The sequence below is a fragment of the Talaromyces atroroseus genome, assembly GCF_001907595.1.
Source record: "Talaromyces atroroseus strain IBT 11181 chromosome Unknown scaffold_2, whole genome shotgun sequence".
NCBI classification, from domain to species: Eukaryota; Fungi; Ascomycota; class Eurotiomycetes; order Eurotiales; family Trichocomaceae; genus Talaromyces; species Talaromyces atroroseus.
Genome location: NW_017971434.1, coordinates 2,765,783 through 2,781,360, shown reverse-complemented (window position 1 = coordinate 2,781,360; position 15,578 = coordinate 2,765,783). Strand labels below are relative to the sequence as shown.

The window sequence follows — 15,578 nt, the reverse complement described above, 5'->3', positions numbered from 1 at the left end:
ATTTCCTTGCGCCTTTATCAAGGTAGCAAATTAAAATTAATATCGCTGGGGGAGGATTATTTCTAGCTGGAAACATAAAACAAGGGGCAAAATGAGAGAAAATGCACACACAAGAAAGAAAAAGAAAATGGGGGAGAGCAGATAGTACTTCAATGAATCGATCATTCACGTACTACACAGTAATATCCAAGCCAATTCAAATATAACAATGTCATCGACTCTTTCAGACGCTGACCATCGTTATTGTATTCAAAATGATTAAGTTTCATTAAACATTAATCTTAAGATAAAGCAGCAAGTTGCGCTGAAAAGGCAGCCTTGTCATATTTGACATATTTGCCTCTCCCCTTATCCACCTCGTGATAACGGTCCCAGAAGCGAACATAGAGCGGCTCCAGCACAGCCTGCACCTCGCGACCTAGCGCGCCTCGCACTTCGCGCTCCATGTAGAGTTGTCTGTGTTGAGATACCAGGCTGTCAAAGCCTGCGTTGAAGGCCTTGAATTTCTCCTTGATGGAATCCTTGTCCTTGGATGATAGTGACTTGACTACCTGCGCTGAGTCCACGGGACCGCTGGACGAGGGGCGTGGGCCGCGAGATGTATATTGTACGTCGAGCAGGAGCTGGGATGTTTCGCGCCAGGCGTCGATGTACGCTGACGTGCCTCGTTTGCGGAATGCGTCGATGCGAGCAATGCTATCGGGGCTCGCGAGGTAGCGAGAGAGATCCGAGCTGGCGCGGATAGAGCGGTCTACGACGCAGAAGATGTTGGAGATGAATACCCCCAGTACTGCTTTTGAGCGATAGACTGTGCGGCCTCGAGCTTCGAGGGAGCTGATTAGGGCTTCGACCATGTCGAGAATGAAATGAGAAAATAATGTTTGGCTGTCCGGACTGACGTCTAGAGGCGTTGTGGTAGCGGACTGAGACTTGGATCGCCAGTTTCCGTCGCCTAGGGAAGTGAGAATCGAGGCGAGAGGTCCGGAGTAGCCTGTTAATGTAGATAAAGAGCTCATGACTTCGTGGACCAGTGGAACGGTCCCGCCGTCCGGTGGCAGAACCGTAACCGCCGCTGCCTTTTTCCTGGTCTCTTCCAGAAGCTCCGAGAGTGATGATTTTGCTGTTTCGCGTATAGGCCGCAGAGCTTCGATGAATAAACTCTTCAGCTCGCCCGTCTTGGCGTCAATCCTATATGACATGGCAGTGACTATCTCGATGATCTCGAACGCGAGGAAGCAGTCCGTCATCAAATTAGACTTGATATACTGATTGAGCTCGCGCAGGGTTTTGGAAAATTCTGCCAGTGATGACCGGCACGAAGCTTGTAATGCCCGGCCTTGTTGCTCTCCCGTATATATTTGTACGATTCCCTCGTGCTCCACCGAAATGAAGCCCTCCAGCGCACTCGAATAGACCCCGATACCATTCGTGCCTTGCTTATATGGTCCGTCATCTGGACGTCTCTTAGCTGTGCTAATAGAGGCCATGGCAAGGTTTTGCAGACTTGATGTTATATACGGCCCGCGGGTTTCAGCGTAAATGGTTACCGCAGGGTCTTCCGATCCACGTTGTGGTAATTGACCAGCGGCAGAAGTGATAGCAGCCGCAATCGGTGCGAGCTCGGCAATGGTTTCTTCAGGAATGGAAGGGAAGGGAAGTTCTTTGCGGACAGTAAGAATTAGTCAAGGGCGTAACTATAGCACAGCTATACGCTGGCGGGTGGCAAGCTTACGTTTGGTAAGGTAGTGTAATGGTTCAATAGGTTCGACATTTTCTTTCAATTTCGACAAAAACAGGTCTTGTAGTCTTTGGCTTCCAAAATTCAGGAGTGACGTGAATTCCGAGATGGCTTGCTGGTTGGACTTGAGATTGGTTGACTGGAGATTCTGAAGAGCATAATCAACTCGCTTCAAGGCAGCAAGATATTGTGATAAGCCTGCACTTTGGGGTCTTCGCGTGGTATGTGTCAGCTCAGCTCGGAGCAAATAAAAGCAAACTGCTTACCCAGCCCGTATTATTCCTTCCTCTCTACCTTTCGCATCTAATGGCTTTCGGAGCTTATCAATAGCTTCGATCACGCGGTCAATATTGCTGTTGGTGATTTGCAGAGACTGTGTATTGCTATAGATGGGACCAATTGCATCTTTGACGACTTTCCCGCTCGTCTCCAGGCGATCAAGCGATCCCTGAATCTTTTTTGTCAGCACCTTAAGTTTGTCGAGATTGGCGTAGAGCACCTCGACCTCGGCGCTCTCCTCGGCATAGGTGGTGTTCTTTGTGCCCACCATGGTTAGGTCAGGGAACCATGAATGGCCTGCAGCACTGCCACAAGGTCACTTAGGCAAAGGCAGCGAGCGATTAGCGATTGGCATCAATCAGTCTGTCGTCTCCAGACTTTGGCAGAGCTGGCCACAATTAGTGGAGGTGATGCACATTGGACGGCGGCCGGGACCACCGGGCCAAGGCCGCTAACCGCCTACGTGTTAGCTGCAATGCGCTAGACTGTGTATGGATTAGAGCGTCTTCCCAACAATTCAAGCATGATATGGATAACGTCATGCATGGATCTCCAGGGACAAAAACCGCAGCCATCGCGGCCATGTCTTGCTCTCTACCTCACCACCACCACGCCCGTCATGCGATAAATGTGCCGTTTGGCAGGCTTGTCATATTCAATTGCTCCAGCAATGCACATTCCTGCAGCCTCGCGCTTGCACTGGACTGTTCCTCCGGCCTTTCTAGCAGCATGGGGTAGTTGGAACTATACTTGTCGCGAAAGCTTGCGCGCTGATGGCCCGTCGCGAGCTTGGAGGCAGAGATCGTCTCTCAGTACCTCTCAGCAACCAATTGATAGCAAAAGGCATGGTGACAACAGTCAGTTGCAGCACAATGCGAGCATACCACCAACTAGTGCCCATCCAGAACCACACACGGCATGGTCAAAGTTCACAAAGAAGTTCTTGGTTATCAGGGATTCGTTTACCTCGATAGAACTCGCAAATATTGGCGACAATATCAAGAATTACATCACACCTGATTGGATGGGGTTCCTCCCTGCTACAGTACGAAAGCTTCAAAGAGAATTGTCCATGGCGCCTGGCTCACTGGCCGACGAAATATGGAGGGAATCTCGCGACGTTGATATGAACCCGGAAATTTCTTACGATGCGAATGTTCGAGTTGGTGACACTCTCTGCCCGGAAGAGGTTGTATTCCGTCGGAAGCGACAAAAACATGCTGTCAAAGCGCTGGCAAAGTATTTAGACTTGAAAGAGGAGGACATCCATCCCGATGATGTCCCGATAATTGCAATGTGTGGATCTGGTGGTGGCCTCAGAGCCCTCGTCGCCGGTTCAGGCTCCTATTTGGCTACACAGGAAGCTGGGCTTTGGGATTGCATTACGTACACTGCCGGCGTAAGTGGGAGCTGCTGGCTGCAAACTCTCTACAACTCCTCGATATCCGGCGGTGATTTCCGCAGGCTTGTCGAGCACTTGAAAAACAGGCTAGGAATTCACATTGCTTTTCCTCCCAAGGCACTTAACCTGTTGACTACAGCCCCGACAAACAAATATCTGCTAAGAGGCTTAGTAGAGAAGCTTAAAGGTGATCCTAATGCAGATTTCGGTCTTGTTGATATATATGGACTACTGTTAGCAGCACGGTTACTCGTACCCCGCGGCGAACTTGATCTCTCTGATACAAACCTGAAGTTGTCGAACCAGAGAGACTATCTTCAGATAGGAAGCAATCCAATGCCTATTTACACTGCTGTTCGTCACGAAATCCCGATCAGAGATAAAGACGAAATCAAGGGACGCCGAGCTGTAGAGAAAGTCAAGGAAGCCGCGACAAGGGAAGCTTGGTTTCAATGGTTTGAGTTCACTCCTTATGAATTCTTTTGCGAAGAGTTCGGTGCCGGAATTCCTATGTGGGCAGTTGGGAGACATTTCTACCAAGGCAAAGATACACCTCCCAACAAGTACCCGGTCCCAGAACTTCGCATTCCTGCATTAATGGGTATATGGGGCAGCGCCTTTTGTGCAACCCTCGCACACTACTACAAGGAGATCAGGCCTGTTGTCAAGGGTCTTGCAGGATTTGGAGGCATAGATTCTTTGATCGAAGGACAAAGTGATGAGCTTATTAAAGTTCACCCTTTTGATCCTGCATCAATACCAAATTACATACTGGGTATGAAAGGACAACTTCCATCCTCATGTCCAGAATCGGCTTTGCACGACTCTCATTTGCGGCTAATGGATGCTGGTATGAGCAACAACCTTCCAATCTACCCGCTGCTTCGACCAGGGAGAGGGGTCGATATTGTCGTTGCATTTGATGCATCTGCAGACATTAAACAAGAGAACTGGTTAGCTGTTGTTGACGGATACGCTCGACAGCGAGGCATCAAGGGATGGCCTGTCGGAGCTGGGTGGCCAAAAGAAGACAAGAACGCCGAAGAAACTGCAAAGATGTTACACGAAGTGAACCAGCTGAGCGAGTCTAAATCAGATTATAAGCTTGGTAAGGCACAAGATGGCGACCCGAGAACGAAAAATCAAACTGGTCCCTTGACAGACACCCTTATGACATCCCCCTCTCACCACGATAGCGCAGCGGAGCCCACGGAATCAGAAAACGACTTGACATATTGCAATGTGTGGCTCGGCACGAAACAAGAACTAACGGCTGAAACTGAGCCTCCGCCATCGAAGAGATTATTCCACCCCAGCAATGGCGATCCAAGCACGTCTGATTTCCATCTAATGCGGCCGGATGCCGGGATTGCTGTGATATATTTCCCACTGCTCCCAAATCCCTCAGCTCCAGATTATACGAGCCCCAACCGTACAGATAGGTCACAAATTGCAAACCCTCGCGGTTCAACGCAGCGTGAAGTAGTCGACCCGGCATCACCAAAAGCATTAGCGCCAAAGCCAAGTTCTATTAATCCTGACGTGGACGATTTCTTGTCGACGTGGAACTTTGTGTATACTCCCGAACAGATCGATTCAGTTGTTGGACTTGCAAAGGCCAATTTTGCTCAAGGCGAAGCTCAAGTTAAGCGCGTTGTACGCGGTGTTTATGAACGGCGCAAACGGGACCGACTACAGCGTGAGCGCGAGGCGAAAGAGGAAGCAGTGAATAAAAAAATGGACGAACTGAAGAAACGGCATGAAGGATACACGCCCATCTACTAATATATACTGATCATTCTGCCTTTGTTTTGAACCAGATATCCTTTCGATACATGAGCAAGTTTTGATCACCAACAATGAACATTATCAACAGCAGAACGACATTTCTTAGCATGAAGAAAACAAGATGCAAGCAATCTCAATACGTTGGAGTTGGAAATGACCATTTTATCCATAATAAAGAAACTCTACATCACAATATATTCAACCAGACAAAGGAAGATATCCACCACCTCCCCTCATGGATTCATCCTTTAAACACTCCGACAGGCCCTCGAGTTCGTCACGGAGCGCATCCTTGTCGTCGCATTTCCGCGCAGTGTCAAAATCAATCAACACAGCGTCTGATCCACGAACAAGAAAATTGAACCGATTCGTATCACCATGGCGGAAACCTAACTGATGCAGTCGGCCTAGGGTCTGCTGGCAGATTGTAAGATCGCTTGCATCGGCATGCCGCGCATCAGTGATGCGCTCCACGAGAAATCCAATCACCCTTCCGTGTTCGGTCAAGTGGCCCAGAAACCGTGGGCCGATTGCATGCCCGTCTATCCATTCATAGGCCGTGGTCTCGTTCTCCATATACTGGATTTCCCACTCAAATCGGGCGAATTTGGCAATGACAGGGGTATCGAACTGTTGGCATGTGACTTCGTAGATGCCTGTATGCACGCGTTGTCCTACCACGATGTCCTGATAATCGACATATGTTTTGTGCCATTGGTGCTTTACGCCGGGGTATTGAGTCTCGGTAGCACGCGCAAAGTAAGGTTCACCGGTCTTGGGGTCTTTGGCTATCAGCCCATCGTTCCAGTCGCCGGGAGGTAAGGCTGGCATCAGAGAGACTAGCGATGGGCCAAAACACATGTCTTCGACAGGATATAGGCCAGCTTCGATAGTGACATACTTGACGGTATGGCCATTAATTAGAAGACGGAAAAAACTTTCGTCCTTGCCATCGACCTCTGCTTGGAGGAGCTTTATCCGTGGGAGGCCGCTCATTGTTGTTAGTTAATGAGATATAATCGAAATAAGAAGCGATTCGATTAAAGTAGTTGACTATAAGTTGTAGAAATTGATGTTCTGAAAAATATTTACGATATTGCCAATCGAAATGAGGTCCACCGCAACTTCCGTTACCATGGGGAGGTCGAATTACAGGCCCTTCCAAGGTAAGTTACTTGTTGTTTTGCCGTTGGCGCTACTCGCTAGGTTTCAAAAAGAGAAGCTTGTTAAATTTGTACTGCCTAGAGGTGAATGCTAGGATTAGCCTCGCAAGGCTCATCAATCGTTGCAAAAAAGCGAATTTCCTATAGCGTACGTAGGCAGTGAAACATTAACCACAAATTTCAGAAGTCACTGCCAAACTAGCGTGGAATTGACTAAATAAGTCAGCGTCCGGGCGTGTGCCTCAAAAAGATATTGGTGACATCCGCCGTTTTACAAAGATTGGAACGGCATCATGTGGCCAGTTGTCTAGTGGACAGAGGCTTCCAGTTTCATCCAAAGTGCAGTCAGTCTTAATGCTGTCGATCTGCTCCTTTTCCTCCGATCAACGAGAGCGGCAAGTGGAGTCGTACTAAAGTAGCTCCGATTGGGATCCACAGAGACCCACCAATTATAAACAGTCAAAGGAATCTATAAGACAGCGATGGTAATAAATTTTATGCTCTTAATTTGCTCAAAACGGCTTTTCAAGGTCAATGTATTCAATAAGACAAAAGCTTTTGGGAGTGGCTGTTCTTGTTATAGACCTAAACTATTACCGGAGACCAGCCTAGAACTTCCTCGAGCCACGCCCCGTCTCCAGTTTCCAGAGCATTCATCCATGCCATCTCACTCGGATCCATCATGTCCTCTCCAGCGGGGGCTAATTCGGGTGCATCACTATAAAGCGAGGGGGGTTCTTGTTCTTTCTGGCTTGCGGCCCTCTGTTTCGCAACCACCCACCTCTGAGACAGGCGCAACATCTTACAGACACGTCGGAATAGATCGTCGTCCGACTGTTCACCAGCCTCCCGGCTGGCCAATTCGGCTTTTTCAGCCATCCAATTTAGTATCATGTGCATATCAACCGTTTTTCGCACAGCCTCACAGTCCCACGCCGGATCGTCGAACGTCGACAGGTGTTTCAAGATTACGATGCACCGTACAAGCTGGAACCAGCAGAAAAAGGGAAATCCCATGTATGCGGCGGGCGGGATCATATAGAAGACATCCAACCACGACTTTACAGCGTATAGGGAGCGCCATAGGCACTCGATGCGTTCAAACCCAGCCATAGAGCCATTTGGCTCGTCGCCGATCCCTGGCTCGGAAAGGAGAGGAGCCTCCGAACAAGCCAGACGGGTCACCTCATTTATACAGAGTTCGACGTAGTGAGCGTATGCGGTGAGCACATCTACATTATATGTCAAGAATCAGTTCCGTTGCAAACGCAAATCGTGGTCATTACTTACCTCGTCGCTGGAGACGCGGCGAAAACGAGGCTCTGAGCTCCTTAAGCTGCGTTTGTAACACCTTGACGTACATGGAAGTTGCGAAAGGCGTAGTTTCGTCTACTTCTTGCGGTTCCCGAATGTTTAGTGCCTTCTGTGACAGCACCTGCAGGCGTACTTGAATCGCAAAACTTTCGTCTGATGGGCATCCTTCGTTCGTCTCAATAGACTTAAGCGCTTCTTCCATCTTCGAATTCCACCGTAAAGCAACTATGCTTCCAAAAGAAGACGATATACTTGGGACATACTCATGTCAGCGGTAAGAGTCGAATCGAAGAGAGATCTATACCTACATGGAGCTGAGAAGAAAGCATGCCAAGACCGCTCGTTGCTGCTCTATGAAACCCCGAGCTGAACTGTCGCTTGGATTGCGCTCGGGGTGGCCAAGCCCTGGGGTCATTTTCGCTATTACGTGCGCGTCTGGTGGTGGCGGCTTGCTCGACTGTAGATCATAGACCAGGGACATGGCCAGCATTATCATGCGAGACAAGTTGCTTCCCCGTTGAATGAAAGGATCAGTGCTCCATGCAACATAAGTTAGTATGGCCAGCAGCATGTCAATGCTCGACTGATTTTCAAGCACAGCCGATCTAGTCAGGTGGAATTTAAGTCTTTCAGTGCGAGCCAGTTTCTCTTGCATCGATGGCGTAGCTACCGCGGTGATCGCCTCGGCGAGAAAAGGCCGCTCCCAGCGCAATTGTTGTATTGTGGTACCGGGAGAAAGCCAGATGAACGGGAAACAAGGAAGCATATGAGTTACGAAACGGTCTAGATACCACGCAGCTTCATCCAGTGCCAGATCATACAGGGGTGGCGCCACCTCGCTATCAGAGTAAGTGCTAGTCGACTTGCTAGTGCTGCCGCTCGTTGTGATTAGGGATTCATTTGGGTTAATCTGTAAACCAGTAGTTCCATTAGCGATGGATTGGATCATCGTCGTGAGGGTATCAATTCTGCCCTCGAGCTTCGCAATCTTCGCGCCCGACTCGACGTCCCGCAGGGTTCGCCTGCGAACCGTGTCGGGCGGCTGGCATTGTTTCTTCAGGCGCAAGCATCTGAGATATGCATATCAACCTGGTGCCTGTAGCTAGAGAGATAGGATGGACCACACCTTTCGCAACCGGCACCGTCGGGGCGAGCCACGCATCGGCACTTTGCCTTGGAGCACTGTCTGCAAGCCTTGCCGTACGAGCCGGAGCCCGGGGTTGGGCCTCGTCTCTCCATTGCAGGTAGAGCTTTTACACCGAGTTGTAATGATCTGATTACGAGCGAGAAGGCGAACGGTCTTTTGTCCGTGGCCGGAACGGACTCTGTTCTGATAACGGACTTGGATGGCCGAAGTCCGCTCGAGTGGAGTCAAACCGGGAGAGGCGGTACTGTTTATAGTTCGTTCATGCATCATATCGCAGTATCGAAACAGTGGTAATCCCTCTATAATAACTACAAATGAAAAGACTCCAATAGTGTTAATTGATTAGCTACAGTCGCAAAGAACCGGCATATGGCTCGATTGTGTCCATCGTCTTGCGCCAGATAATGTCCCCTGCATTCATTGCCTTTAGCTGCGCCATGACCTTCTCCTGTTGCAGCTCTTTGAGCTTGTCATTGATAGCAAACAGCGAGTCTGCCTGCTTCGTTTTTGCCATGGTCAGCCCTGGACTCTGGCCCGCAGCCAATGCAACGCCCTTCCCGCCGTATTTGGCGCTGGTGATCATATACAGGATCTTCTCTGCAGCGTCCTCTGGCGAGGTCCCGAGGATAGAGAGCGCTAGACCGAACAGCGGCCAGTACCACTTGTTGCCCCAGACCTTCTTAAAGAGGTCTGTGCTAACACCGCCGGGATAATGGTGAATGAAAGTGACGCCGGGATTTTCCTTTGCTATTTTCGACATTGTCAACGTGGTGTAGGTCGATGTCGATTTTGCGAGATTGACAAGAGTGTAGTTGCCAGGCTTCTTCAGGTTGAGATCGTCGAGGAAGATGGAAGTAGTTTCGTTGCCCGCGTTGAGAACACTGACGACGCGTGGGTTGTTCGGCGACGCCTTGAGCAAGGGCAGAAGTTGCATCATCATCAACACTCGGCTATAGTAAGTCAGGGACTGCGAGAGTGCGTTGCCCTCGGATGTTTCTAGTCTCAATCGGTCAGTCCAGCGCTAGACCTATGTTATAACTAGTACGTACCGAGCCGTTCTCCAGAAATGAATCCTGCGCTCATGTACAAGGTGTCAATGCACTTCTCGCGCGCCTTGATTTCGTCGCAAAGTCTCTTAGTATCCGCGAGAAGTGAGAGTTGACCTTCGAGCCAGATGATGTTTGCCTGCTTGTTAAATCCCCGGAGCTCATCCAGAAAAGCTTTATGCTTCTCGCCATTGCGGCCGATGACATAAACTTTGACTGGCAATTTCGTAGCAATCAGGCGAGTGAGGCTCGCTTTTCCGATTCCATCAGTGGCTCCAGTAAACACAGCTGTATGTGGCACTGTATCTGCTGTGATTCGGGTATTAGATGCCCTGACTTCTGAGATGGAAACCATATCTCAAGTTTTGGAGAGCGCCTGCGACGACGAACAGTAAAAACAAATGAAAGCGAAATAATATGTCTGATGAAAGGACTTCCATAGTTTATGGTTCCACGCAGACATTATTTATGTTTTTTGTTCGTATCTTACACTAATAGCAGGACTCGGAGGAGGAGCGGACTCGAAGTCCGTTTCTACCTAGGTAACGGAGTTTGCGCTGTTAGGCGGAGAAAGGGGCAATTCGAGGTTTGAACATAAACTAATTTCTAGTCTTTTACTGAATATGTCGATAGAGACAGCGTAGACTAGAAAGTCTAGATCATACCTATGTCCGATTGTCGTATATATTTCCAGATCAGTATTTTCCCAAAAGTAATCCATATATTCTCTCAACCTTGACATTACCTTCTGAATAAAGATAACTTCGTATTATTTAGCTGAGCCTATAAGCTTCTGTAACACTCAATAACAGTCCAGACTCCACGAGTTGTCGATGTGAAAACCTCGTTCGCGCCGGCAAAGGCAGTTCGCCAGACTTTCAGGCGAATTGAACTTGCGAGCCAAGTTGAAAGCAACATCAGCCTCTGGGCAAGCAAATCCAGTGGTATGTATATGAAACAATATTGGGCCTTAGTGAAGAATGGCATGGTACTCTGTATGTCATCTGATTAGATGGTGCTATGGGATTGGATGGAGACGAAGCTTGTTTTATACATATTTTTGTGGATACCCTGCATGTTCCCGCAATAGCCCCACCCACGTTCACAGGTTGTAAATGTACGTCTATGAAGTCCGTATCACATACTAACGCATACTCGGAATTTTAATGGAAAATGGTTGGATGGCTGTTAAAAGGTGGCTTCAAATGGCACATTCTAGCCTCGTGGATTTAAAGCGCTTAAGGCTCACAGCCCTCGCTACTCTAGCTTGACGAAGATATATATAATGCCATTCAATGCCATTTGATTAGATATACTATGGGAGACCCCCTGGGCTAGATATGTATCCTTAAGACTTTTCTCTTATTTTATATTCTACAATCAACAGCTAAATGGCTATGGTAGAACTCCTATTTCAGAAATGAATATAAAGGAAACATCTTCAAGGCGCCAAAGTAACTATGTTATCTATTGGTATCTCCATCACCGCTCGTGCCAATATTGTTCCCGTTTTTATAGTACGATTTGACACCATCGATATCACTATCATGGCTCCCATCGCCCTCTTCAGGTAGTTCTTCCTGCTCTTCTCTTTGCTCTTCTTTTTGTTGCTGTTGCTGTTGCTGTTTCAATGTCAGGTCCTCGACACTGCTCGCCAAACTGACATCCCTGCTGGCATCCGTCTGCTTGCGCAGTCCCAATTGCCTGCGGACTTTTTTGGCAGCAGAGCTGACCGCTGCTGCTGTTGTGGCTGATGCTCCAGCAGCGAAATGATGAGTTGTGCCTTTCAATACCTCCTCTTTTTCACCGGTTGAATGAGCGGCATTGCTGTTATCAATGCCCATCTTTTGTGGCCTTCCTTCTGGACGTACGGGTGAACCAGTTGGGTTGGCGACGTTCTTATGCCCGGCAAAGTCCGTCTCGCTGTCATCTTCTTGGACAACGTTTTCTCCATGCCAGTCTGCAGCATTTGACTCATGGACTGGTTCTCCCGGCTTTGGTAAAGCCAAGACTTTTCGTTCAAGTGCTGTCGGTGTCATTGCCGCCGAAATTTTCTGGGGTATTTGCGTTTGGGCTTCGTCGAGTTGCTCCTTTGAAGGGTAACGCCAAACTACCTTCACTCGCTCCAATGCCTTGGTTCCTTTGTTTCCGCTGCCTTTGATGCCATCGAGTCCATCCCATTCACACTCGAATATCCCAGAGTCATGTTTATCTCCGCCCTCAAAGTAAGCGTTGAACCATACATGCGCGATTGATGTGACCATGGCCCAGCCCGTGTATGAAGCCTTGATGCGTCGCTCAAAGTCTATGTTGACGTCAGATGTGGGCAAGATCACCGGTTTAGCAGGGCGCAGAATGGCGGCAGATATCCTGCCGTTGTTTCCCCCAATGTTATTAGATGTCGATGAAGACATGAAACTGGTAGAAGTGGGTGTTCGTCGAGGAACAGAGCTTGAACTTGCTGACGGCGGTAATGGTGGTGAGGGCGAGTGGGTTTCCTCACTGTCGTGGTTTGTCTCCCATTCTTCCTTAATATCGGTATTTCCCCCGACAGAGAAATCGTTGTTGCCGTCATCAACGACGATACGCTCTCTCCTTTTGAAAAGATGAAAAGATTTAATCTTCTTCCCTTCGTCAACGTAACCTTCTATGGCTATCTTGACGCCATCCCGCAAACCCCAAACATGAACTTCTAGAATCTCGACAGGCCTCTCAACATATATCTTGCCCATTTCGTTTGCCCACCTGTTGACATAGCCGATCCAGCGCCGTTGGCTAGATATACTAACCCCTTCGCCAAAGCCCACTCTCATTCTGCGTTCCGTAAACCGCCGCAGAGCGTCTTCCAATTTCCAGCCTTCTTGGCTGATCAGATAACTACATGCAATCGTCCCACTGCGGCCTTTCCCTGCCTTGCAGTGAACGACTGCCACTCTCTTGCTGCTGTTTGTGTTGTCAGACTTTGCTTGTGATTGCTGTTCTTCTTCGGCTGCCGCATCCTCCAACAACCAGTTTCGCATACTCGCCATAATAGCAGGTATGAGCGCGAAGGGAGGCGGATGGTGATCCGGCCATGGGAAGTGATGAATACGTCCGTATACCTCCGAGTCCGGATACCCAGTTCCTTCTGCTCGAAATTCCCATATTGCCCAGTCTTCGCCATGTTTTGCGTCGAGAAAGCGCACCAAAGCGTCGGTGGGATTTCGGTACGCGCGTTTAGGATACTTCGATGAGGGACCAGATGTCGCAATCACTTTTGAAAGTAGCAAGTCAACAAAGAACAGGCTCAAGGGACACACAAAAAAACAACAACAGAGAGGAACTTACGAAAATCAGTCACATAGCATAAATCCAACCCTGCTTCGGGATGTTGTATCCGCGGTCCAGCGACGATTTGGCGGAGTAAAGATGCCTACAACATGTATCGCCAGATTTTTCAGCTTCTTTCTAGTAATGGGCTTTTGAACGGGCTCCTATTCAGGCAGCTTGCAAATGAAAGAAAATGCACATACCATGACTGCCTGGTATTGCTGTGAGAGGGAGTGTGTTCCGCTGGTTGAAAGTCTCCCGCGTTACGTCACAGAGGTGAGGAACTAAACTTGAATCATCCGGCATAAAACACAAACTTCAAAGAACAAGGATGCCACATAATCAAGATAAACTCAGAAGAAAGAAAGAAAGAAAGAAAGAAAGAAAGATAGCTTAGATGTCATAGATCTCAGTGGAAAGCAGGGATGGGAGACAACAGAGAAACTGGTTTTGGTAATAAGATCTAATGGTGACCAGCCGATCATTGACATCCACCATCAATCACATGTCAAATTGAAACCCTACACATGCCGCCATCATCAGACAGCATGGATACTCCTTTTTACAAGAGACATCTCAAGGCCTCCCCGTATGTATATATATATATATATATTAATGATATCGTCAGATTAAAGAATTTCTATATTTGCCCCAACAACTGACAGAGAGCGACTGCATCCTGGTTGTCTATGTTGCCGCACTTCCTACGGAGTTGATCGGCCACAGACAGGCTCAACTCCCAGCCTCGTGCTCTGAGGTCGGTAAGATACATCGAGGCCGTGCTGAAACTTCCCACATCTGAGCAAATGAGTATCAAGGTCTCAAAAGTTTCCTGATCTGGGGAGACGTCGAACGCTGCCATCTCTTTCGCAAAGAATGTACAGACATCCGGTTTTTTGGCTTGACGGCACAACGTGAAAAGACTGTTGAATGTCTCCGTACTGGCGCCGCTAGAGCATACCTCGTACAAGTCTTTGTATATGTCTATGGCGATATCAGTAGCTCTCGATGCCGACATAGAGCCACGATCCAGAAGAATTCCACAGTAGTTTATGACCAAATTTGCCAGTGCCACTGGAATTCTGAGTCCCTTGTTTTTAAGCGAGGAGATTTCTTTCCACATAATTTCTGGGTCGTTTATCCTGCTTTCCAGGGACAGTAGTACCGACTGCGTGGTCTCGGGGCTTAAAGATAGTTTGCTCTGATGCATCCGACATATAATCTCCAACGCAGTCGTGATATCTGCGTTCCGAGCATAGAGTTGTACTAGTCTCTCGTAGTCTTTTCGATCCAAATTATTATCTAATGTGAACAGGTGTCGAAAAACAGACTCTAGGAAGTTTATATCGCCGTGTTCTGATGCAAGGCGAAGAACATCACGGCAGTCGGAGACATTGATAACTGTGTATCCCAAGTCCACCGCGTTGGTCCAGACGTACCGCACAGTATCAAAATGAGAGTTCTGAATTGCGGCCCTTAGAAGATAGGACCACATTCTCCATGATATGAATACGGCTTTCTTGGAGCGAGACCGCATAAGATTTAAGGCTTCCGTGAATTCGCCTGCATCGCAAAGTTTGTATATCAACAAGCCGTGCAGCCACTGCTCAAGAGGTATTCCTTTTCTTTCCATCTGATCCAATCGGTCCAATGCCAGCTCGAGTTGTCCTTCCCGCACCAGGCCTGCTATTAAATGATGCCATCCCGCGGGACTGAGGGAAAGCCATCGGGCTCGTAAAGCTCCAATGACTTCCTGGCGCAGGAGATAATCAGGATGGACTGCAATAGCCTAGACATAACACACATATTAGAGTTATTATGTTCACTCCCGTACAAGCATGATATGAAATTACCTCTAGAGCGGCATGTAGCGTTGCCGAGTCAGCAGTTATTCCTTCTTTCTCCATTTCATGGAGCAGACCACGAATGATCCCCGGGGATCCATGTCGACGATCGATATTGCCTAAAACATATGCTCGATAATGCCGTGTCGTGGGAGAAATGCGATGTTTCTGAAGTAATTCTTTCAGAACGTAGATAATTTCATAAACGTCTGTCTGTCGCCGAGATGATAACTGCGCCAGCCGATTTTCTAGTTCCGAGACTGACAGCGACTGCAGCCTTTCTATTGTACTTGTACGACTGCGATGGAGCCGTAAAGCCGGATGTTCTGAGTATCCATGATCTTCAGGCGCCTTGTTGTCGCGACTGTGGCGGTCGAAGTGCTGACTCTCGCCCGCAAATGCGGAACTCTGAAATCTCCGAGAAGCTTCTTTGATCAATCTGAACGACAGACTAGGGCGTTTCAGATATGAGCGTCGAAAGGACGGACAAAGACAATACCAAAGTCCGTCAAGTGTCAATGGTGAACGGCGCATGTCGTGACGGACAT

At 48.4% G+C, this 15,578-nt stretch overlaps 6 protein-coding genes across 6 annotated transcripts; 1 reads left to right on the top strand and 5 right to left on the bottom strand.

The window, feature by feature from the left end:
* Positions 1-281: 281 nt before the first annotated feature.
* Positions 282-2,288, bottom strand: UA08_03020 (Exocyst complex protein exo70; the record flags this gene model as incomplete). The annotated part of the gene is made up of 3 exons (XM_020265126.1): positions 282-1,660; positions 1,733-1,950; positions 2,005-2,288. 3 exons carry the CDS (start codon positions 2,286-2,288, stop codon positions 282-284), a joined length of 1,881 nt encoding a protein of 626 aa, XP_020122048.1.
* Positions 2,289-2,687: 399 nt separating this feature from the next.
* On the top strand, positions 2,688-5,204 carry UA08_03019 (hypothetical protein; the record flags this gene model as incomplete). The annotated part of the gene is made up of 1 exon (XM_020265124.1): positions 2,688-5,204. The coding sequence occupies one exon, from the start codon at positions 2,688-2,690 to the stop codon at positions 5,202-5,204; it is 2,517 nt and encodes an 838-aa protein (XP_020122047.1).
* Positions 5,205-5,405: 201 nt separating this feature from the next.
* On the bottom strand, positions 5,406-6,203 carry UA08_03018 (hypothetical protein; the record flags this gene model as incomplete). The annotated part of the gene is made up of 1 exon (XM_020265123.1): positions 5,406-6,203. One exon carries the CDS (start codon positions 6,201-6,203, stop codon positions 5,406-5,408), a length of 798 nt encoding a protein of 265 aa, XP_020122053.1.
* Positions 6,204-6,955: 752 nt separating this feature from the next.
* Positions 6,956-10,232, bottom strand: UA08_03017 (hypothetical protein; the record flags this gene model as incomplete). Its single annotated transcript, XM_020265122.1, has 6 exons — positions 6,956-7,602; positions 7,661-7,935; positions 7,993-8,726; positions 8,811-9,075; positions 9,182-9,827; positions 9,881-10,232. The coding sequence occupies 6 exons, from the start codon at positions 10,230-10,232 to the stop codon at positions 6,956-6,958; spliced, it is 2,919 nt and encodes a 972-aa protein (XP_020122052.1).
* Positions 10,233-11,340: 1,108 nt separating this feature from the next.
* Positions 11,341-13,392, bottom strand: UA08_03016 (hypothetical protein; the record flags this gene model as incomplete). Its single annotated transcript, XM_020265121.1, has 3 exons — positions 11,341-13,130; positions 13,205-13,289; positions 13,390-13,392. 3 exons carry the CDS (start codon positions 13,390-13,392, stop codon positions 11,341-11,343), a joined length of 1,878 nt encoding a protein of 625 aa, XP_020122055.1.
* A 434-nt stretch (positions 13,393-13,826) lies between these two features.
* On the bottom strand, positions 13,827-15,564 carry UA08_03015 (hypothetical protein; the record flags this gene model as incomplete). The annotated part of the gene is made up of 2 exons (XM_020265120.1): positions 13,827-14,975; positions 15,040-15,564. 2 exons carry the CDS (start codon positions 15,562-15,564, stop codon positions 13,827-13,829), a joined length of 1,674 nt encoding a protein of 557 aa, XP_020122054.1.
* Between the last annotated feature and the right edge of the window lie 14 nt (positions 15,565-15,578).